Source organism: Triticum urartu, chromosome 6A, assembly GCF_056163025.1.
Source record: "Triticum urartu cultivar PI428250 chromosome 6A, HENAU_Tu73, whole genome shotgun sequence".
Taxonomy (NCBI): Eukaryota; Viridiplantae; Streptophyta; class Magnoliopsida; order Poales; family Poaceae; genus Triticum; species Triticum urartu.
Genome location: NC_141878.1, coordinates 597,099,298 through 597,123,929, shown reverse-complemented (window position 1 = coordinate 597,123,929; position 24,632 = coordinate 597,099,298). Strand labels below are relative to the sequence as shown.

The following is a 24,632-nucleotide window of genomic DNA, read 5'->3' as shown; positions in this document are numbered from 1 at the left end:
AATCACATGCTACTTGAATAATTTGTGACACTTCCATAAATATACTGCATATTTGTTTTGCATATTCTTAAATATATTAGTTGACATCTCAAAAGGAAATTAGTAGACACTCTAACGGTGATGGGTATAAGAAATACCATTATAGTGATATATAATTAGAGATGGATGCAAATAGAAAAATCTAGAGTATATGGAAGGGTTGGGATTCTTACAACCGAATGATGTCTTATTAGGATGTAAGTAATTGGGGCCCTCAAGTGCCGAGACGTACAGAAAATAGCACACAAGGAGCATTGTTTTCTAAAGATCGAATGTCCAAAGTCGAACACCACCCCACTCCCCCAAAAAAAGCTGCAAAAACTTTTCAATCATTTTGAATTTTGTTTGTGTTTTCTCTACTCTACTACTCCTATGATAAGCAATGTACGAAGAGGTCATTGATTTTTATTTTGCAACGAGCAATTCAAAATCCCTATTTACCGTTGTTCGATCAACCATTTTTGTCACTTGTAGTAAATTTACTAAAAACTGGAAAAGTTTAAGTGTTTGTGTGTATTTTGAAATGGCTGCTAGCATTGGTGCACATGTTATGAAGACTAACAGAATTACAGACTCCTTGAGAAACTGAGCCCTGGGTTTGGGATACTTATATTGATATCAGAATTGATTTTGATTCACCCTTACGTTATACTCCCTCCGTTCCCAAACATATGTCTTTTATAGAGATTTTAATATGGATTACATACGGATGTAAAGTATAGATTCACTCATTTTGTTTCCTATGTAATCTATACTGAAATTTCTAAAAGGACATATATTTAGGAACGGAGGGAGTATTACTCCCTCTGTCCGGAAATAAATGACACTCAAACGCTGCTAGATATATCGGTTCGAGTGACATTTATTTCTGGAGGGGATAGTACTACTCCCTCCGTTCCCAAATACAAGTCTTTCTAGAGATTCCAACAAGTGACTACATATAGAGCAAAATGAGTAAATCTACACTCTAAAATATGTCTACATACATCTGTATGTTGTAGTCCATTTGAAATGTCCAAAAAAAGTTATATTTAGAAACGGAGGGTGTCGTGGAATTGTCACGACAGATGTCCTTAGTGTCAGGACTTAGTCGTGAAGCCAACGCATCTATGTGATAGCTTGAGAGGGGTTGATTGGGATGAGAGACGCAGGGCGGATCAACACACAAGACGAGGATTTAGACAGCTTCGGGCCCCGGGAAACATCATCCGGTAACAACCCTACATGCTGTTGGTGGCTAGGTCTCATTATCATCATAAGGAAGTCGCCGGTAAACCGGCTCTTTGTGTCTAGCCCTAGAGATTGCTTCTTCTTTGCTTGTCCCTCTTTTGGGAGCCCTGCCCCTCCTTATATATGTTGAAGGGGCGGGTTACATGACTAGTCCTATTAGGATTAGGATTACTCTATTACAAGTGGAGTCCTAGTCTTGCTTCCTTTGTAGGGGAATATTCCTTATGCTTTGTGCTTTACCTACTGAGCAGTGGATACTTCAATATATTTGTTTAAGACTTGTGTACCTGGAATTGTTAACAAGAGCAATTGGTAGCTCCCAAGGGCCGGCTCATTACAATGTGATGAGTCGGGTCTTCAATAAGGTGAGCAAACAATAATTTTGCATTAGCCCCCAAGTGCCATGGTGCATGCTGGCAGTGACATGGGACTTGAATATTTGATGTAATCTCAATTTGAATAATGTAGCCCCCAAGTGCCTGGTCGTCAGCCTGCAGCGACTCGGAACTATTCCTTCGATTGTAGAATAAATCATATCCATTGATAACATACACTAGTAGAAAAGGGGGCTTTGGACCAGGCCAGGTAAGCCCATTAGTCCCGGTTCAGTCCAGAACCGGGACCAATGGGTGCATTTATCCCGGTTCATGCGGCTAAGGCATTAGTCCCGGTTCACCTGGGCCCTTTAGTCTCGGTTCGTGCCACCACTAGTAGAAAACAAGGCTATGGTCCAGGCCGGCTCAGCCCATTAGTCCCGGTTCAGTCTAGAACCGGGACCAATGTGGGCATTGGTCCCGGTTCGTGAGCCCAGGGGGCCGGCCGGGCCACGTGGGCCATTGGTCTCGGTTCGTCTGGACCTTTTGGTCCCGGTTGGTGGGACGAACCGGGACCAATGGGCCTCGCTCCTGGCCCACCACCATTGGTCCCGGTTGGTGGCTTGAACCGGGACCAAAGGCTCCCCTTTAGTCCCGGCTCATGTCACCAACCGGGACCAATGAGGTGCCTATATATACCCCCTCGCGCAAGAGCAGAGCACAGTGCTCTGTTTTTTCTGGCCGAGGGGGAGAGGGCTTTGTGGTGCTCTAGCTCACCTCCTATGCACATGAGGTGTTCGATGGAATGCCCGAGCCACACTACTTAAGCTTTCTCCTCTCGAAGCTCGACCTCCAAGCTCCATTTTCCTCGAGATTTGTCTAGATTTAGCGGTCCGTCACGCCCCGTCCCCGTCTTCACTGCCGTCGATCACCCGCGCCGATCTCATCACCGGCACCACCGTGGTGAGCCTCTTATTCTTATCTTCTTTCTGAAAGGAAAAATATTCTTACTTGTATGTTTAGATAGATATTTGTATCATTTTCTTACATTTATTATTGCATCTTATATAGTGCGATGGTTTTGGTATACGCCCCCGTCGACCCTCGTCCTGTCTATGATTCGGATTTGGTATGTATATTATCTTTATAACTATTGGTTCATTTATTGTTTATGAAAATTATGCCAACCAACGTGACATAGATTTTATTTATCTAGGATGTATGTGAATCGGAAATGCCAACCGACCCTATTGTCGAGAGGTTAAATTTAGTTGAAGAAGAAAACAATTTGTCGATGCGGCTGAGGCAAACAAGCAGAATGGTTTTATGTGTTGTCCATGCACTGAATGTGGGAATACGAGGTCTTACTCTAACCGGAAAATCCTTCACTCCCACCTGCTTTACAAGGGTTTCATGCCACACTATAATGTTTGGACGAGGCACGGAGAAATAGGGGTTATGATGGAAGACAGCGAAGAAGAAGAGTACGATGACAACTATGTGCCCCCTGAATACGGTGATGCTGCAACGGGGGGAGCTGGTGAAGATCAAGAGGAACCAGACGATGTGCCCAATGATGCTGCCACGGGTGAAGCTGCTGAAGATCAAGAGGAACCAGACGATGTGCCCGATGATGATGATCTCCGCCGGGTCATTGTCGATGCAAGGACGCAATGCATTAGTCAAAAGGAGAAGCTGAAGTTCGATCGCATGTTAGAGGATCACAAAAAAGGGTTATACCCCAATTGCGAAGATGGCAACACAAAGCTCGGTACCGTACTGGAATTGCTGCAGTGGAAGGCAGAGAATGCTGTGGCTGACAAAGGATTTGAGAAGCTACGGAAAATATTGAAGAAGAAGTTTCCAAAGGATAACGAATTGCCCGACAGTACATACGCAGCAAAGAAGGTCGTATGCCCTCTAGGATTGGAGGTGGAGAAGATACATGCATGCCCTAATGACTGCATCCTCTACCGCGGTGCATACAAGGATCTAAACGCATGCCCGGTATGCGTTGCATTGCGGTATAAGATCAGACGAGATGACCCTGGTGATGTTGACGGCGAGCCCCTCAGGAAGAGGGTTCCTGCGAAGGTGATGTGGTATGCTCCTATAATACCACGGTTGAAACGTCTGTTCAGAAACGAAGAGCATGCCAAGTTGATGCGATGGCACAGTGAGAACCGAAAGAAAGATGGGAAGTTGAGAGCACCCGCTGACGGGTCGCAGTGGAGAAAAATCGAGAGAAAGTACTGGGATGAGTTTGCAAAGGACCCAAGGAATGTATGGTTTGCTTTAAGCGCGGATGGCATTAATCCTTTCGGGGAGCAGAGCAGCAATCACAGCACCTGGCCCGTGACTCTATGTATGTATAACCTTCCTCCTTGGATGTGCATGAAGCGGAAGTTCATTATGATGCCAGTTCTCATCCAAGGCCCTAAGCAACCCGGCAACGAAATTGATGTGTACCTAAGGCCATTAGTTGAAGAACTTTTACAGCTGTGGAATGGAAACGGTGTACGTACGTGGGATGAGCACAGACAGGAGGAATTTAACCTTAAGGCGTTGCTGTTCGTGACCATCAACGATTGGCCCGCTCTCAGTAACCTTTCAGGACAGACAAACAAAGGATACCACGCATGCACGCACTGTTTAGATGACACTGAAAGTATATACCTGGACAAATGCAGGAAGAATGTGTACTTGGGCCATCGTCGATTTCTTCTGACCAACCATCAATGTTGAAAGAAAGACAAGCATTTCAAAGGCGAGGCAAATCTTGGGTACACTAACGGACCATTCGTCCTAGCCAATGATGTGGCACAGGTTATCTATGTGAAGGACATGTCTACCAAACCGAGAAAAAGAAAAGATAAGGAAGCGAATACATCATACGATGAGCCAAAGCGCCACATAGTTCTTTCAGGAAAAAGGGACATCCTGGGAGTGGACGGCAAGACAGACATGTCTGAAGATTATGAAAAGTTTCATGAAATTCCTCCCTTCAATGTCAAGGCTGACCCAAGCATCCTGATAAACAATGAAGATTATCCATGGTTACAGGGCAATAAGCAAATGACACAAGCGAAGAAAAAGTGAAGACTTTCTCCCACAACTATTATGATGATACCATGCCAAATTTGTAACAGACGAACATGCTACCATTGTCCGTTTTGTACATGCACATGCTATGTGGGTGAAATTATGATACCATCCCAACTTTCAACTTTCTCAGAGTTCATTTGAAATGCTTTCATGTCTTATGGTTCGAAACTTTGATACTTCGAAAGTGATTGTCCATTTTGTACACGAAGTGCATCAAGTTTTTGTCGTAACCCTCTCTACTTTTTGGAACATGCTATTTGGGTGAAATGATGATACCATGCCAACTTTCAACCTTTTCAGAGTTCATTTTGAAATGCTTTCCAATTTCAGAGTCATTTAGCTCAAAGAATGAATTAATAGCAAACAGAATAAACTACAAAACTTTTATGAAAATAAAAACAACCAATTAAAATATTATGTTATGATCAACTAAAATAAAACTATAATATTCTTCAATAGCAAAAAGAATATAATTTTTGTGACCTAAAATCAAACTATAAGTATTTAATTGTAAGTATAAATAAAAAATAAATAGCAAAGAAGAAAAAAAATTCTATTTCTATAGTAAAGTTATTTATGAACTAGTGATTCACACAAATTTTATAAAATTCAAATTTAAACTATTCAAAATTTTAAAACTAATGGCACTAACAGAAAGTTTATAATTTTTGTGACCTAAAATCAAAAAGAAATCACTAAAAAACTATAAGTATTTAGTTGTAAGTATAAATAATAAATAAATAGAAAAAAAATTCTATTTTTATAGTAAAGTTATTCATAAACTAGTGATTCACACAAATTTTTAAAAATTCAAATTTAAACTATTCAAAATTTAAAACTAATGGCACTAACAGAAAGTTTATAATTTTTGTGACCTAAAAGCAAAAAGAAATCACTAAAAAACTATAAGTATTTAGTTGTAAGTATAAATAAAAAATAAATAGAAAAAAATTCTATTTTTATAGTAAAGTTATTCATAAACTAGTGATTCATACAAATTTTTAAAATTTCAAATTTAAACTATTCAAAATTTAAAACTAATGGCACTAACAGAAAGTTTATAATTTTTGTGACCTAAAAGCAAAAAGAAATCACTAAAAAACTGTAAGTATTTAGTTTTAAGTAGAAATAAAAAAATAAAAAACCAAAAAAATGTAGAAATAAAAAAGAAAAAACCAAAAAAAATGCCTCCTACTGGGCCTCCACGGCCTGAATACGACTAGAAACCCTACATGGGCCAGGATTCAGGCCCGCAGAAGGCCCAATAGGCCCACAGGCAGTAGCAAGTTTAGGCCCGAAAGCCTGCATTAGAGAGGAGCTCGAATGGGGAGGCACACCAGCGCTTATAAACCAGTGCCGGCGCCCTTCAGCTAGCGATGTGGGACTAAACTTTTCGGCGCGGGGCAGCACAAGGCCATTGGTCCTGGTTGGTGGCACCAACCGGGACTAAAGGGGGCATTGGTCACGGTTCGTGGCACCAACCGTGAACAATGCCCCCTTTAGTCCTGGTTGGTGCCACCAACCGGGACTAAAGGGGGGCATTGGTCATGGTTGGTGCCACGAACCGTGCCCAATGCTCCGTCTATATATACAGCACTTGTGAAAATTTTGGTTCAGTTCTTCAATCCCGCCCCGACGCCGCCGCCAGGCTACCCCTCTGCTCGCCTCGCCGTCGCCGCCGTTGCCCCTGCCCCGCCCCCGAGCGCGCCCTGCCTTGCCGTCGTCGCCGGCCGCCCGTCCGCCGCCCCCGAGCACCCCCTGCGCCCCCGAGCCCGTCCGCCGCCGCCGAGCGCGCCCCGCCGTCGCCCTCGCCCTCGCCGACCCCGAGCCCGTCCTTGTCGTCGTCGCCCCCGATGCCGGCCGCCCGCGTCTCCTCCCCGATCCCTCCGGGAGAGGTAGCTACCGCCCCATCCTCCCCCCTTCCTTCCTTCCCTGCTCCTTAATTTGCAAAATATTGATATGATGTAGATGTATGTATGTATGTATGAGTTGGGAAGAAAGTTTATAATTTTTGTTCATATATACTTTAGATGTATGTATGATGAATTTTGATATTTTTTTTTCATATATAATGTAGATGTATATGTATGTATGGAATGATATCGATGGATGTATGTATATAGAACATTCGTAGAAAATATGACGAATCTGATATGACCAATGTCCCCCTCCGGTTCACTCGGGAACACTAACTATCTCGGAGAAAAAAATGTTATCGGGGAAAAAAATGTTATCGGGGTCGAGGGTCGTCGAACATGAGAGGAAGAAGAGGATAAAAAAGAAGAGGAAGAAGAAAAAAAAAGAGGAGAAGAAAGAATAGAGGAGAAGCTCCTCTATTCTTTCTTCTCCTTTTTTTTCTTCTTCTTCATCTTTTTTTTATCGGGAACGAGGGTCGCCGAGCGGTAGAGGAAGAAGAGGATAAAAAAGAAGAGGAAGAAAAAAAAAGAGATTTCTTCTCCTCTATTCTTTCTTCTCCTCTTTTTTTCTTCTTCTTCCTCTTTTTTTTATCGGGAGCGAGGGTCGTCGAGGGTCGCCGAGGGGTCGAGGGTCGAGAGGGGGTCGACGGTCGCCTAGGGGTCGAGGGTCGAGAGGGGGTCTAGGGTCGCCGAGAGGGGAGAGGAAGACGAGGAGAAATAAATAAGAAGAAGAAAAAAGAAGAAAAAGAAGAGGAGAAGAAGAAAGGAATAGAGGAGAAGAAGAGAAAATAGAATATATATTCTATTTTCTCTTTTCTCCTCTATTCCTTTCTTCTTCTCCTCTTTTTTTCTTCTTTTTTTTCTTCGACACGTGGGGGGGGGGGTCGAGAACGCCGGACATTCATGAGAGAGGCGAGGAAGAAGGGGAAGAAGAGGGAGAAGAAGAGGAGAGGAAGAAGAGGAAGTCTTCTCCTCTATTCTTTCTTCTCCTCTTTTTTTTCTTCTTCTTCTTCCTCTTTATTTTATCAGGAACGAGGGTCGTCGAGGGTCGCTGAGCGGTAGAGGAGAAACCCTAAATAGAAAGTATCGTCGGTGTGAGATACATGTACCATCGGTGTCGGACACTACATCCACATCCCACAAGTGGCGCGGGCTTCGACGCCCACGTCACTTGTGGGACGTGGATGTAGTGTCCGGCACCGACGGCCACATGTATCTCACACCCACAATACTTGCTATTTAGGGTTTCCTCTACCGAAAAGAAGAGGAGAAATAAATAAGAAGAAGAAAAAAGAAGAAAAAGAAGAGGAGAAGAAGAAAGGAATAGTGGAGAAGAAGAGAAAATAGAATATATTCTATTATCTCTTCTTCTCCACTATTCCTTTCTTCTTCTCCTCTTTTTTTTCTTCTTTTTTTCTTCGATCTTCTCCTCTAGCTATTCCTTTCTTCTTCTCCTCTATTTTCTTCTTCTTCTTCTTCTTCTTCTTCTTCTTCTTCTTTTTCTTCTTCTTCTTCTTCTTCTTCTTCTTCTTCTTCTTCTTCTTCTTCTTCTTCTTCTTCTTCTTCTTCTTAATTTTTATCGGGAACGAGGGTGTCAAGGATCGCCGAGGGGTCGAGGGTCGGGAACTAGGGTAGAGGGTCGAGGGTCGTTAAGGGGTCAAGGGTCGAGGGTTTCAGGGTCGAGGGTTCGAGGGTTCTATAGGGTCGAGGGTCGAGGGTTCCAGCAGGGTCGTCTAGGGGTCGAGGGTTCCAGGGTCGTCGAGGGTTCCAGGGGTAGAGGATCGCCGAGGGGTCAAGAGAGGTTTCCTAGTGTCAAAGTATTGAAGAAATCCATGCCTTCATCATTAGCCGGAAGTAACCAGGGCATGTTGGTACGAAGTTCTGCAAAGTTGTTCTGGAATGGAGTCCCGGATAGAATAATCCGCCTTTTGGTATGAATTCAGCAAAGGCCTTCCAAATAGCGATATTCGGAAGGCTCTTGCTGAACTTTGTACCAAAAAGCGAATTATCCTATCTGGGACTCCGTTCCAGAACAACTTTGAAGAGCTTCGTACCATCATGCACATGTTACTTTCGCCTAATGATGAAGACATGGTTTTGTTGAATCCTTTGACACTAGGCAACCTCCCGACCCCTCGGCGATCCTCTCGAACATGAGAGGAAGAAGAGGGTGGTCTAGGGGTCGAGGGTTTCAGGGTCGTCGAGGGTTCGAGGGGTCGAGGATCGCCGAGGGGTCGAGAGAGATTTCCTAGTGTCAAAGTATTGAAGAAATCCATGCCTTCATCATTAGCCGGAAGTAACCAGGGCATGTTGGTACGAAGTTCTGCAAAGTTGTTCTAGAATGGAGTCCCGGATAGAATAATCCGCCTTTTGGTACGAATTCAGCAAAGGCCTTCCAAATAGCGATATTCGGAAGGCTCTTTCTGAACTTTGTACCAAAAAGCGAATTATCCTATCTGGGAGTCGTTCCAGAACAACTTTGAAGAGCTTCGTACCATCATGCACATGTTACTTTTGCCTAATGATGAAGACATGGTTTTGTTGAATCCTTTGACACTAGGCAACCTCCCAACCCCTCGGCGATCCTCTCGAACATGAGAGGAAGAAGAGGATAAAAAAAGAAGAGGAAGAAGAAAAAAAAGAGGAGAAGAAAGAATAGAGGAGTTCTTCTCCTCTATTCTTTCTTCTCCTCTTTTTTTTCTTCTTCTTCCTCTTTTTTTTCTTCTTCTTCCTCTTTTTTTTATCGGGAACGAGGGTCGTCGAGGGACATAGATGTAGTGTCGTCATTGTTGATATATACCCCCTCCCGATAGCTTACTATGATTAGGTAGCTAGTTCTACATTTGGCACTAATATATCCATCTGTCATGTTGGAATAATAATTGCCATGTTGTAAATATTTGTAGAAACTATGGACACCGGCCTAGACGAAGCAACAAAAGAAGCGTTGTTGAGGGATATAATCACAGAAGGAAGTGATGCCATCTCGTTGTTTCTCAACGAAACCGATGGTCTGGAAGGAGAGGGTGAACAAGCTGGCTACGGTGACCTAATGCCGGTGCAAGAAGAAGAACATGAGGACGGCTCCGGTGACCCAATGCCGGTGCAAGAAGGAGACTGTGATGACGGCTCCGGTGACCGAACCGAGTCCGGCCAGGTATATATATTAGTTAAGCCTATGCTGACTAGCTGATTGATGCATTCATTGTTTTGGTATGTACACATATTAATTAAGTCTTTGTTCTTTTTTCTAGCCCTCCGGATCGAGCACAACTTCGGTAAAGAGATGAGGCCCAAAGAAAAAGTTGAGCTCGGATGAAAAGTTTGAGATCATAGCAATCGCGCCCGAGGGCCAACCTATTGAACCCCTCCGGACGAAGAGCGCATTTGTTGCTCAGTGCGGGGTTCTGGTTAGGGACAAGATCCCGATAAGCATCCAGCAATGGTTTAAGCCGGCTACAGAAGACCCTAAGGTGTCTTATGTCAATGATATGCAGAAAAATGATCTTTGGACTGAGCTGAAGTCAAATTTCACCCTACCGCCAGAGGATAATCCAGAGAACCCAGTTAAAGAGAAATTAATCAAGTCTTTTGCTCTGAAGAGGATGGCAGAACTATTCAGGAGGTGGAAGAAAGAGCTGAATAAGTTTCTCGAAAATAATGAGACACCAGAATTCAAGGGCAGATATGAGAAGATCAGAGATCACTGGCCCGCATTTGTGGCCCACAAGACATCGGAAAAGAGTAAGAAGATGTCGGCAACAAACAAGCAAAATGCTGTGAAGAAGAAGCTTCACCATCGCACGGGGTCAGGTGGCTACCTCGTAGCCCGGCCTAAGTGGTCCAAGACTAAGAATGATCAGGTTCATAAAGGGATCGAACCAGAGACAATTAACTGGCCAGACCGTTGCCGGACTTGGTTCTTCGGGGCTGGCGGAACCTTGGACCCTGTAACAGGGAAGTGCATTTGGACGAACGATCAAATGGACATACCAGTCAGTAAGCTTAAGCAGTATATCGAAGCAGCGCAGGAAGGGACATTCTTTCCAAACAGAGAGAACGACGAGCTCACAATGGCCCTCGGGAATCCTGAGCACCCTGGACGGACACGAGGCACGCCAGGCTCCATTCCGTGGAAGGTTGGGTTTCCGGACGCAGGCGGTTACAAATCCCATGAGAGGAGGAAAAAAGTGCAGCAGACCCAAATGCAGGCGCTGCAAGCAAGGGTAGACGCGATAGAGGAACGAGAAGCAAATCGCAGCAAACGTACTGCCGAAGCCTCCCCCGAAGCTACCCCGCCATCTCAGCGCAGAAGCAGCGTGGCTTCCACCGAGCTGCTTCAGCCGGAGCATGCCTTGACGGCTCCTGCCAGCTATCCCGTGGATGCTATAACGGAGTCTCAAAATTGCCACCTTATGACGCAATGGATGAATTTGAAGGTCAAGGCGGCTGTTGGCTCTGTTTATCCTACTGAACCCGGCGCAACTTTTCACTGCCGGCCGATTCCAGAAGGATATGCTAGGGTGATGGTGGATGAGATAACGAAGGGATTTGAGGACCTCCAGCTTGACCACCCTACCGATGAAGGGGAGACTCGGCTGGGGTCTGCTCTGAAGACTCCATGCCTATGGCGGAAGGAGCTCATCAACCTTCCGAACTGGACGCCTCCGCCTCCTCCTCCTCCTCCGACGAGTCAGGGCACTCCGCCTCCTCCACCGCCTCCTCCTCCGGCGAGTGATGATCAGGGCCCTCGGCCGGCTCCTTCTCCGGCGCGTGGCGGCACTCCGCCTCCTTCTCCGCCTGCGCCGACGCGCCCGAGCAACCAGCCTCCTCCTTCTTCGCCTCGTCAGCAAGGACGGAAGAGACCTGCGGCCGCTCCAGCTGCTCCGGCGCGTTGTAGTCCTTCTCCTCCGCCTCTTAAGCAAGTAAAGAAGACAACCGCTCCGTCTGCTCGGTCGGCGTCTAGCAGTACAACCAGAGGCGGGAGGACATACAGATTCGGTCCTTCTCTGAAGACTCCAGAGAAGTTACTATACAAGAGGACCCAGGAGGAGAACACCGAGATCGCGCGAGAAGAAGTGAGGAAATTCTTTGAAGGGGTGAAAGCAAAGAAACATCCACCTCCGGAGGATAAGGTAGATCGGGTGAAAGTGAAGCACACTCTGGCTGCCCTGACAAAACCACCGAAGTCTGATCCTCTGAAAAGAAACTATGACCGCATTATTGGAAAGGAATTTGCCGAAGCGGAGCGGTCGGGAAGTACTGTCAGTGATCAAAGGCTGAAAGAACGACGAGCTGGGAACAAATTGCCCAGCTCGGCGAACAAGCGAAGCAATCGTGCCCCCCGCTCAAGGTGCCTAGCCACAACGTCGCTAATGATCCGAGGATGGTGCCCGGTTATAGCAATCTTGCAGATTACCTGCCCGACGAAGTACATTATGAACCCATGGACATGCAGATACAAAGATACGAGTACGGGAAGCCTCTCGTCAAAGATGAAAGATCTCTATCACGATGATGCGAAGATTGCATGATTGGTACTTGAAAATCTGCAGAGACTCTGGGGGAGGAGTACTTTGTATGTGAAAGTTAAAAAGGAGCATGACCTCGTTGGAATTGATCTGTTGCCTGTTCCATTTGAGGAGTTCTATTAGTTTTTCAATCAATTGGCCATCGATAAAACAACGGTCGCCTGCTACTGTCTGTAAGTAGTACTACTTCTGTCATTAAGTTTCTCTATATAGCTTAGCTCTTTCATTGCATGTATTTATAATCATCCTCACTATATTATGCAGATTGAAGATCGTCGAATTGAAGAAAAGACAAGTCGGTGATATTGGGTTCATTAACACATATCTCATAGATGCAACTCAGGTTAAATTTCATGCCGCAGAAACCGAGGCCAGCATGCTACAATCGTTGATAATAAATCAAAACAAAGATATAATACTCTTTCCTTACAACTTCAAGTGAGTGTTACTGTCTTGTGCGTATTCGGTTTCCCTTATATATTAGTCAAGGTTATAGTAATGTAATTGATGAGTTATGCATGCGTGTGCAGTTTCCACTATATTCTCCTACATATTAAGCTTGAGCAGGGACTAGTAACCGTCTTAGACTCAAGACGAAAAGATCCCAAGGACTATGCAGACATGACTCAAATACTCGAGAAGTAAGTTAAATCGATCATTATCCACCATATCAGCAACTTTGTTCATTTCCTGATATATCAAGTAATTGTTTTCTTTGTCCGGCATGGTTTGGAGAAAATTCACCAGAAAAGCTCCGAGACTGCCGAAGGAGCTGCAATTTAGACACCCGAAAGTAAGTACTAGCTATAGTAGCATTTTAAGCGCATCTACTAGTCATTCAAGCGCTAGTTTCATCAATACCATTTGGCATTCTTGCTTATCAGTTTGATTAACCTCTATTTCTTGTAAAGTGGTTGTGGCAGGAACAAGGGAATGATTTCTGTGGATACTATGTTTGCGAGTCCATCCGCCACACGACCTGTGAGCGGGGCTACACTGACGAACAATATGAAGTACGTAAATAACAACATTCACAATTTTATTTTATTACCATCATTTGTGTTGAGTTTCATTCATTCATATATATATATATATATATATGTATTGACCCCCTTCTTTAAATTAGATGTTTCGGAAGCGGGATGAACTCCTAGCACCAGCTCGCATGCGAGCAATTCAAGAGGAATTGGCGGCATTCTTTCTTGACCACATGATCCCTGAAGACGGAGAATTCTATGTTGACCCTGAGTCCGTATGATTATATTTGTAAGAGATAATTATTGTATATATGTAGGCGGTAGTGTTAGATAGATATACGAGAACTTGTTGTTCGACCAATCTCTCGGAGAAAGAGAGGTGGTCGATATCACTTCTCTCTGTATGCATATATGTTCATCACGATCTTCTGTTTCCTTCGTTTTCTTACTAGCTAGCCAGCGTGTCTAGTCCTCTCTATACGTATGTATAGTACGTAGCGTCGACCAAGCACGGACATAAGAGAGGACACTTCTATCTATTAATTATAGCTAGCTAACACAATATATGAAACACCTAAATTAACCCCCCAAAACCCCCAACCCCGTCCCCTTTAAGAAAACAAAAACCCCAGCCACAGAAATGCTGACGCGTGGATGCCTATTGGTCCCGGTTGGTGCCACCAACCGGGACCAAAGGGTCTCCTGCTTGGGCTCTGCGCACTGCCCACGTGGAGGCCCATCAGTCCCGGTTCTGGATTGAACCGGGACTAAAGGGTCGGGGCATTAGTACCGACACTTTAGTCCCGGTTCAGGAACCGGGACTAAAGGCCCTTACGAACCGGGACTATAGGCCCTTTTCTACCAGTGCACGAACCGGGACTAAAGGGTGCGATGCCCATTGGTCCCGGTTGGTGGCACCAACCGGTACTAAAGGTTAGACCTTTAGTCCCGGTTGGTGCCACCAACAGTTACTAATGGGCTTTGAGGCATTAGTACCCATTTTCAAACTCCCCCCCCCCCCCGTGGACCGCCTTTTCAGTTTTAGAAAAAACAAAAGAAAATGATGGAAATGTCAATAAAAATAAAATAAAATAAGTTTCCCATGTGATATGTGGTCTAGTTGTTGGAAAAATTTACAAATATGAATTTCGACTTTATTTACAAAATCTCTCTGGAATTTGTAAAATGGGCATAACTTTTGCATACGAACTCGGATTAAAAAGTTTTTTATATGAAAAATCATCTACTCGAAAAGTTACATCCAATGGAGACCGCCTACGGCCTGTTTGCAAATTTGTAGAATCCTCAAATTCCAAAAGGAAAAAAAGTTATGCTCAAATTTCAGTTTTTTTAAATTTTCAGTAAATCTGGTCAAACTATGGTGAAACTACTTATTCAAGAAGTATTAGTGTTACTAAATAATTATTCAAGAATATTAGTGTTATTAAATAATTATTTCACCTTTTTTGAATTTTGGTCAAATCTGGTCAAACTATGGTCAAACTGTGGTCAAACAATGGTCAAACTACTTATTCAAGAAATATTAGTGTTACTAAAAAATTAATGTTTTTTAGAACAATAGTTTCAAACTCAAACAGTGAAATATGTGACTTCATGCTCAAGCTAAATTCCTGAGGGTTAATAGGATTGACATCTTACTATTGTCAGGAAAACAACAAGTGCAGACTTGGAAACGAGGGAGAATAGAACCCGGAAGTTAAGCGTGCTCAGGCTGGAGTAGTGAGAGGATGAGTGACCGTTCGGGAAGTTAGATGATTTGGAATGATGAGGGGTGATTAGAGATTAAATTGAGCAGTGATGAGGGGTGATTAGAGATTAGAGGTTAAAATAATTCAGAAATTTGAAAATAAAAAAATTCAAAAAAAATTTCAAAAAAAATTTCAAAAAGAAAAATCAGAAAATTTCCTTTAGTATCGGTTGGTGTTACCAACCAGGACTAAAGGTGGACCGGCCACGTGGAGGGCCTTTAGTCCTGGTTCTGGATTGAACCGGGACTAAAGGGTTAGGGCATTAGTACCGACCCTTTAGTCCCGGTTCCAGAACCGGGACTAAAGGCCCTTACGAACCGGAACTAAAGGCCCTTTTTCTACCAGTGATAATAGACATTGCGCTAAAGCGACTTTGAAAACCTTAATCATAACACTGGTTACTGATAACCATAATAAAATCCAGCCATGTTGGCTATTTGAAGATTTTAATAATATAATCCAATGATTTATGAGCGTATGATTCCAATGGCGCAATCCAAATATATACTGGCGACTTATAATCAAAACCAGGCCAGTCCGGGTTAATAAATACTGGATACTTTATCATCATACTGGCAACTTATAGTCGAAAGCCAGGCCGGGTTAATAAACGTCGGTGACTTATAATCATGCTTTATTCAATCTGTTTCTGCACACAACAAGTTTAAAATGTCCTGGCGGTTTACCGCCGGACGGGTCATAATGCCCAACATATAACCCGGGTTTATAACCAAGGCTGCACTTAAGAATAATCAAATATGAAACATATCATACCTGTGACATTGAATCACATCGTTGGTTTACCAACTTTTTGCAGTAAGGGTGATAACCCAAATTTTGAGTACTGATAGCTCCTCCCATCTCTTGCCGGTTTATAATAAAACCGTACCGGGTTGTAATAAATACCAGATACTCCATATATAATACTGGCGACTTATAGTCGAAACCAGACTGGGTTAATAAACACCGGACTATAATTGATCATGTACTGACAACTTGTAGTTGACAGCCGAACCGGGTTGATGAACACCGGTTTGAAAACATCATAAATCTTATGAAAACAAAGAAAACTTAGCAAAGGCAAATAAAAACCATTGTAGTCGAGGCTTTTCACGGTATGCCACGCCCTAAATTCGAGGCTTTTCATGGGCTGCCAGGCCACTGAGTTAAACCATTTTTGCAAAGCCTTTTAAGATAGTCCGCAATCCTTAACCAATCATCGTTTTAACTTGACAAGTTCAGGGTCTGCATTTTAGAGTAACTTGTCAAATTTCGAAGGGTCATACCAGGTTTACCTGGGCGGCATGACTTACTTAAAGAGGCAGGTTAACCCAGGGTTTTAGGTGTATACACCAGGCTTCCAAGCCATGGCTTGATAGCCAATTACAAGTATAGATTCTAAGTTCATTGGGATAGCAAAGAATCCCAAGTAACGTTTTGAGCTGTGCTCAGCGGGTGCCTATGTTTGAGTTGTTCTTTTGCAACACTATCTTTGGCCCCTAAGTAGTCTTCTGGTGTAGCTATGGTTCAGACACGACCAAGCCCCCAAGTGATTAATAATATGATAAGCCAATAAGGCAGGATACCCATGTTTGAACCGCGCATCATGGCAGTAGGTCTTCTTCAGCAACCTTTTAACTTTTTGCAAGAGAAAAATTCTTCTTGAACCGGGATTTTGAACCGGATATTGAGAGCGTCAGAGCTTTATGGGAGACATCTTTCCCTTGAACCGGATCTTAAACCGGAATCTTCATTTTCAGCCGGAAATTTTCTGACGGCCTTTAAACTCGAATTTGCGAGAAGTTAATTCTTTTTGAACCGGAAATTCTAAAACCGGATTTAAGAGCTTCAGAGCTTTGTGGGAGACAGATTTCCCTTGAACCGGATTGTAAACCGGATATTTGAGAGCTTTAGTGAGACTGACTTCCCTTGAGCCGGAATTTTAAACCGGAATCCTTTCTGATGACCCGGAACTTCTTCATTGAACCGGGATTTTGTAACTGTCACATACTTTCTAAGCCGGAAATTTTCTGACGGCCTTTAAATTTTCATCAATATAACAGTAGCCTCCGAGACCGGGTTATCTTTCCCTCCATCGTCCGGGGGTTCTTAAATTTGCTGAAACTGGCAAGATTTGCTGAGTCATGTCATCGTAGCCCCCGAGTCTCAAGGTGACTCGATGAGTTGGCTTGAGATTCTCTATATTTTCCTGTGATATAAACCCGCATAATTTGTATGTCATTGGTGTTGATAGCATGATGTGAATTCACAGAAGGTTGAGGTGACTGCGGCGGGTTATAAATGATCCCATAAGAGCCGTGTCAGCAACTCGGCCAATGGTTCCTTCCAACTAGCTGCTTGGAGTTAACGAAACTGTAGTGGCGGCGACTTGTGCTCATGCCCATTGTTCCACCCAGTGCAGACGGCGGTTTGATGATAATTTGCCTCCAATTTGAAAGAAAACTGGGCTACCCGAGCAATGACTGGCTTTATACTCATGCAGACAGGTACGGCCCGGTGTTTTGATGTAGATCAGGCCGCGAGAGGCGAACGGAAAAGACGACCTCAGCATCAGAGGCGGCTCAAACAGATGAACCGGCCGCGGTGTTGTAAACCGGCGCGGACGGGCGAGTTAACCACGTCGTTTTGATGTAGTGAACAATTGTCCTGCATCAACAATATTGCAGACCAAGGCAAAGATAAACTGCTCTTTGACAAAAATAATATGTGCCAATAAAATATATTTAGATGGATATCACCTGATGTGCCAGGCCGGAAATAATCCGCCATGAAGTGAATGATCACTAGGTGAAGTTGAAATCAATCATGGCCGAGTCGGCCACGGGAACAGATAAATGAGCCGGCCGCGACGTCGTAAACCGGTGCGGACGAGTAAGTTGTCCTCCGCGTTTATAAACCGGTGCAGACGCATGAACTGGCCGTCTATTCATCAGGTAACGTGACATGGAGGAAAACGCCATTGTAAAATGTTGCCCGTGTGTGCTCTATACCCGTAATATAACAATAATTTTACCTGTATACAAAAAACACCAATAAGGCAGTGTAATGGTACTTAAAGGAATTAACATATACTGATAAAATATATAAGAGGGATAACATCTGATTGGCCCGGACAACTGATGAGTCGGCCGTGGCATTGTAAACCGGCAGAATATATCTCCACTTCTAGTAGCAGGTGGTGCAGTCAGAACGCAGACAGATGAATGCAAATCACCATCCTTGCCAGCACCGGAATAGAGGGGCTGAGCCCACGCGATGGAGAGGAAGGCCGGCAGGGGGGCGCTGGGCTGAAGCCAGGCTGGGCCGGAGGCGTGGCTGCGGTCCACGTAGGCGAAGGAAGGGCGCGGTCAACGCAGCGAGGCGGTCGTCGCTCGATGCGGCTTGGCTGCTGGTCGTCTCCTTCACCAGGAGACAGAACGAAGGCGCGGCGGCAGGGCAAAGCAGAGGCCGACGCGGGACTTGGCGAGGAACCCGGCAAGGCGGACGAGGCGCAGGGCAGCGGTCGGCTCGGAGCTGAGGGTGCGGCCTCGGTCGTCGGCTGGACTTGGCGAGGCGGAGGTCGAGGCGGAGGCGCGGGAGAGCAGAGGGGTCTGCGTGCGGCGGCGCGGCGAAGCAGAGCCTTCGCAGGCGCGTGTTGGGACTTGGCGGCGGGGCGACGGCTTCAGGCGATGTAGGCAGGGGAACTTGATGTTGAGGTCGCAGGGAAGGCCGACGGCATGGGACTCGCGACGGCGGCGGGGAACTTGGCGGCAGCAGCAGGTCCAGGAGGGGTCGCCGGGGCTCTTGGTGGCATCGGTCCAAGGCGCCGGTGTGCTCGCAAGACGGGGCGGCGCGAGGTTTCAATGGCTCCTGGTGGTGCATCGAAGGAGGCGGGGAGGCAAAACCGAGGTCGACCCTTCCATACCCGACGGTGGCGAGGCACGTCGAGGTCGACCATGGTAGTGATGTTCCTGCGGGTCTCCATGGAGAAGACAGAGAGCAAGTGAGAGAGGGAACCAGATGGAACGGGAGAAGGAGAAGCAATGGGGGGTGCGGGGTCCGGCCTGATGGAGGTGGTCGCCGACGGTGACGCGGGTGCAGCTCCGGCGAGGTTGCTGCAGGGCCGGAGGAGCTGAGGAGGCCGGTGCCTCGCGAGCTGCTCGGGGGTGAGGAGGTGGGCGCTGGGAGATGCGGTTGGATGGATGGATCGATGGAATTCGGTGGGTATTGGCCGGCGTTGAAATCCAGGGAGACCAGGTGGCTGCGGGATGGATCCCGAGAGAGTGGCGGCGGGGAGTAACAGGGCCGGCCCGGAGGGGATGGCTTGGGTCCGGCCACCGTGGAGACGACGCGGCTCCGGGGCGACGGTTTAGGGGCGCGACTGTGACGTGATGGCAGAGTCTGAGGCCGTATCCGCTTTCCGTGTCTTGGCCGGTTTGACCGATTTTTGTTCGTGTCCTCCTCCCAGCCGTTACATGTAGCTGATCGAACCCCTATTGCTTGATGGATTCGAGCGTGTCTCTTTGCAAAACCATATTCATCCCGGCTTCTCACGGTAGCACTCTCAAAATTAATCTGCCTCCGGACCGGCGGAATGACAAGTCGCATGCGGTGGCACACCGATCCAATCATAATTTTTCCTTATACTCAAATCTCTCAGATTATCAATCTAAACCAATACACTTGAAGTTGATGCTGATCTTTTCTAAACCGGCTCTTCTTCATCCGGAAAATCACAAACTTCTTGATCCCTAAAAAGAATCCCTCCAAGAACTCAACACCACTGTGCGCAAACCCCACGGTGGGCGCCAACTGTCGTGGAATTGTCACGTCAAATGTCCTTAGTGTCAGGACTTAGTCGTGAAGCCAACGCATCTATGTGATAGTTTGAGAGGGGTTGATTGGGATGAGAGACGCAGGGCGGATCAACACACAAGACGAGGATTTAGACAGCTTCGGGCCCCGGGAAATATCATCCGGTAACAACCCTACATGCTGTTGGTGGCTAGGTCTCATTATCATCATGAGGAAGTCGCCGGTAAACCGGCTCTTTGTGTCTAGCCTTAGAGATTGTTTCTTCTTTACTTGTCCCTCTTTTGGGAGCCCTGCCTCTTCTTATATATGTTGAAGGGGCGGGTTACATTACTAGTCCTATTAGGATTAGAATTACTCTATTATAAGTGGAGTCCTAGTCTAGCTTCCTTTGTATGGGAATATTCCTTATGCTTTTTCTTTTAAACCGGCCCACCATAACATGAACCGGCCTTCTAGGCCTCGGGCCTTGTCATCCGTCTGACCCGCCCGCCGGGTTACGCCAATCCAGGGCGGGATAGCCATGAGTCGCCAAGCTCCGGACGGGTCATCAATGAAGCACCATTTTCCAGCCGGGTTATACATCCGGCCGATTTACCGCGGGGTATATTCCCGACAGAGGGAGTATTTATAAAGATGAGAGTAAATGGCATTGATGGTCTGAGAACTTGCGCTGCGAGTGCACTTAAGTCACGGTACTTGTAAACTGGAAAAACCCGTCATAGAACTTGCATTGCGGGTGCAGATAGGTCACATATGCCATCTGAACCGGCCAGCTGTCCTATTTTCGAGAAAAAACCCGTCATAGAACTTGCGTTGCGGGTGCAAATAGGTCACATTTCAAATTTTTTGTTCCTGGACATTTTTTTAAAGTCACGAATCACAAATATTTTTAATAAATATTTTTTAATTTATCGTCCGAAAACAATTTTTTTAAAGTCATGAATCACAAACATTTTTTAAATGTTCACCACTTAAAACAAATGTTCGCAAATCACAAATATTTTTCAAATTTATCATTTGCGAACATTTTTTAAAGTCGTGAACAAATATTTTTTTAAAGTCACGAATCATAAATATTTTTAATAAATATTTTTCAATTTATCATTCGCGAAATTTTTTAGAGTCGTGAATCACATTTTTTTTTAATGTTCACAGCTTTAAAAAAATGTTCACGAATCAAAATATTTTTCAAATTTATCGTTCTCGACCTTTTTTTTAATGCCGTGAATAAATACTTTTCAAATTAATCATTCCCGAACATTTTTAAATTTATCATTCAAAAACATTTTCAAATTTTTCGTTCCTGGACATTTTTTTAAAGTCACTAATCACAAATATTTTTAATTTATCGTTCGCGAACATTTTTTTAAAGTTGCGGATCACAAATATATTTTTTGAACCGTCCGCGAACATTTTTTAAAGTCGTGAACGAATAGTTTTCAAATTTATCGTTCACGAACATTTTTTTAAAGTCACGAATCACATATATTTTTAAAGTCGTGAACAAATTTATCGCGCTTGACCGTTAGAAGGAGAAAACCGGGCAGCTAGCCGGTTCAGATGACCTGTGTGACCTATCTGCACCCCTAATGCAAGTTCTATGACGGGTTTTTCCGGTTTACAAGTACGGTGACTTAAGTGCACCCGTAGCGCAAGTTCTTGGACCGCCGGTGCCATTTACTCTAAAGATGATGTTGAGCATAGTTCAAATTTCTATTAGGGGACGGTAGTCTATACCTCGTCTTTTTGAGGACCTCCTCGATCGTGTTGGTTTCATCCTCTCCCTTATTGCTGAGCTTCTGGAGCAGTCGTTTCGACAGTCCCTCCATATCCTTCTCGACATTAAATGCTTGTGAGACGGACACCATCGCCTGGCAGGGGAAGTCCACGTCCAGTTGCCGGCACAACTCCATGGCCAGGGTTGTCTTCCCCAGGCCTCCAAACCCCACAATGGAGACCACCTTGAGACTCTTGGCATCCTCAACCTGGACCGGAGCCGTGATCTTGTCATGCTGATCATGGATAGGGGACTTGATCTTGTTAGCCAGGGCATCAGCCTGCTCCCTGATGCCGACAAACTGATGAGGGTCGTCGGCACGGCGGAGGGACCTCGCGGAGATAGACGCCACCGAGACAGGGGCCAAGAAGGCAGCTCTTGGCAGCGTGGCACGGTCGATGTTGTAGCGAGCACGGCGTTCGCTGACGGTGGTGGTACGAACCAGGAGGTCCTTGATGTCAGCGGTGAGGGCACGCTGCAGCACAAGCTTCTTGTATGGATACATGGCAACACGCTTGGCGCGGGCGTAGATGGACGGGCGCGCCATGGACCGGCTGATGCGTAGCGAGTAGGTGTCGGTGCAGTCCTCGGCATCATACACGAGGTCGTGCACCTGCTTCTCCCACTCCCGGACGATGTGGTCGACGGAGCCCTGCTCTGCCTCTGAGATGACGCGGAGGACAGCGTTCATGGTGGCCAGCTCGTCCCGCAGGTGCACGACCTTGTTGCCTACACCGCGGATGTCCTGGAGCTCGTCCACCAACACCTGCCCGACCTTGCTCACGACGGACAGTGCCGCGCTCTCCATCCTCGACGGAGCTTGGAGAGAACTTTGGTTGGTTGGTTGATTGGACGGGGAAGAGCACAAATGGCGATGCTCCTCTCACCTAGCAGGATACGACAAGACACGGTTTGCCTAGCTAGTTTGTTTTTTTGAGAATCGTTTTTCTTTTTGAGGGGTTTTTGAGAATCGGTTTACCTAGCTAGTTGTTGCACTACTGGTACCGCGCTAGCCCAGTAGGCCTACGATGCATGCGATGCGTGCAGCCATGGGCTAGGACCAGCTGTGTACGTGTAAGCCCATCTAGAGCTAGAAGAAACAGGCACAAAGAATGGCCCACAGACATTTTGCCCGGGCAGGTTATGGAGCCCAGATGGGCCGGCCCATGCGCGAGCGAGGCCACAGCCTGTTTTTCTTTTTCTATTATTTTCCGGTTTCATTTTTTGTTTTTTTTGTACTTCTGTTTATACTTTAAGATATTTTCAATGTGCGTGTATATATTAAATAAATCTACAAAAACATTCAAAAAATATTCAATAAGTATTTGAAAACTGTTGAACAAGTTTTTGAATTTTTTAATCAAATATTCCAAAAAATGTTGAACAAATATTTATAAAAAATGTTGAGCAAGTATTTATAATATGTTAATGTAGCATTCATGGAAATTTTGAACAAGTATTTTAAAAATTTTGATTAAGCATTCAAAAAATGTTGAACAAGTACTTGAAAAAAATGTTAATCCAGCATTTTGAAAATTGTTGAACAAGTATTTGAAGAAATGTTGAACAGGTATTTGAAAAATCTTAATCAAGCGTTCGAAAAATTTGAACATGTATCTGAAAAATGTTGAACAAGGATTTAAAAATATGTTAAGCAAGCATTCAAAAATGTTGAATAAGTATTTGAAAAATGTTGAACAAGTATTTGATAAAATGTTGATCATGTATATAAAAATGTTGAATAAGTGTTTGAAAATGTTGAACAAGTATTTGAAAAAATGTGATATGTACATAAGAATGTATAATGAAAAACAAAAATCAAAAATCAAAAATGAAAAAATGGAGCAGAAAAAGAAACCCAAACAAAAAAATGGGGAAGAAAAAATAAAATAAAAAATGAAGGAACAGAATGAAAAAAATAAGATGTGGGGAGGGCAAAGCCTACCTATTCCTCATTTTACCAATTATCGTCTCAATGACATGCCTTGCATGATGCTACAGAACTTTCTTGGGGCCCTGCTCGCCCTGGTCGTTGTCATGAATGGAGAGGCTCATGTCATGCACCCGGCATTCCCTCTACTTCCATAGAATTGTCTAGTTGAATCACTGTAGACAATCCCAGAATAAAGTTAGTCATGAGTTGGCTGTAGTACCCCCGCACTGCAGTGTGGTTGCGCTCGGGGTTGGAATTTTTTGTAAACGTATCGAAGGCTAATAAGCCTCCGAGAGTAATGAAAATCTCCTTTCACCCCGCAAAAAAGAACTTCATATTTTGTGAATACAATGGCCAAACTGAACCCGCAGAATCATTCGTCCTCGTGGTTTCTTCGTGGAGCTCCTTTTCTGGCTTAGGCTTGAGCCTTTGATGTTGGGGGTTACCTTGTGCACCATGGTGCAATCAAATGTTCAAGTGAACAGTTTTACCCCTCTTCTTCATCATTCAAACGAGAAAAAATAAATCGGTGCATAAACGATTATAGATAAAAGACTTCACGCCACATTTTTCTTAGGAACACAGTACAAACGCGGAAGCTCATAAACACGTACATATACTCATCCTATGAACGCACACACGCACATCCTAACTCTACGAGCGCCTCGCTATCGGCCGGAACATCGCTTCGTACTGAAAGAATATTTCTGACTTCACAAGACAACAAAGCGTTAACCCTAGGGTTTGATTAGCTAGCTACTATCCTCGTAACCATTCAGCCACAGGTCGGCTCTCGTCGTGCCATGGCTTTTGTGACCGTTTTATGGAGCGACACACAGCATTTCCCTTTATATGCCGCACAGTAGTAGTACCACTAGTAGAAAACAGGGCTATGGTCCAGGCCGGCTCAGCCCATTAGTCCCGGTTCAGTCTAGAACCGGGACTAATGTGAGCATTGGTCCCGGTTCGTGCGGCTAAGGCATTAGTCCCGGTTCATCTAGATCTTTTGGTCCCGGTTGGTGGGATGAACCGGGACCAATGGGCCTCGCTCCTGGCCCACAACCATTGGTCCCGGTTCGTGCCACAAACCGGGACTAAAGATTAGACCTTTAGTCCCGGTTTGAGACACGAACCGGGACTAATGGGGATGAGACCTTTAGTCCCGGTTCGTGCCACGAACCGGTACTAAAGGTCCCATTTTCAAACTATACCCCCCCGTGGATCGC

At 45.0% G+C, this 24,632-nt stretch overlaps 1 protein-coding gene across 1 annotated transcript; it reads right to left on the bottom strand.

Annotated features, from left to right (window-relative positions):
* Positions 1–21,378: 21,378 nt before the first annotated feature.
* LOC147966975 (disease resistance protein Pik-2-like) lies at positions 21,379–22,281 on the bottom strand. Its single transcript, XM_087530998.1, has one exon. The coding sequence runs from the start codon at positions 22,279–22,281 to the stop codon at positions 21,379–21,381; it is 903 nt and encodes a 300-aa protein (XP_087387124.1).
* Positions 22,282–24,632: the final 2,351 nt, after the last annotated feature.

What these genes read in the sequence shown, in the direction of transcription:
- LOC147966975 (XM_087530998.1), bottom strand. Translation starts at nt 22,281, where the DNA reads ATGGAGAGCGCGGCACTGTCCGTCGTGAGCAAGGTCGGGCAGGTGTTG.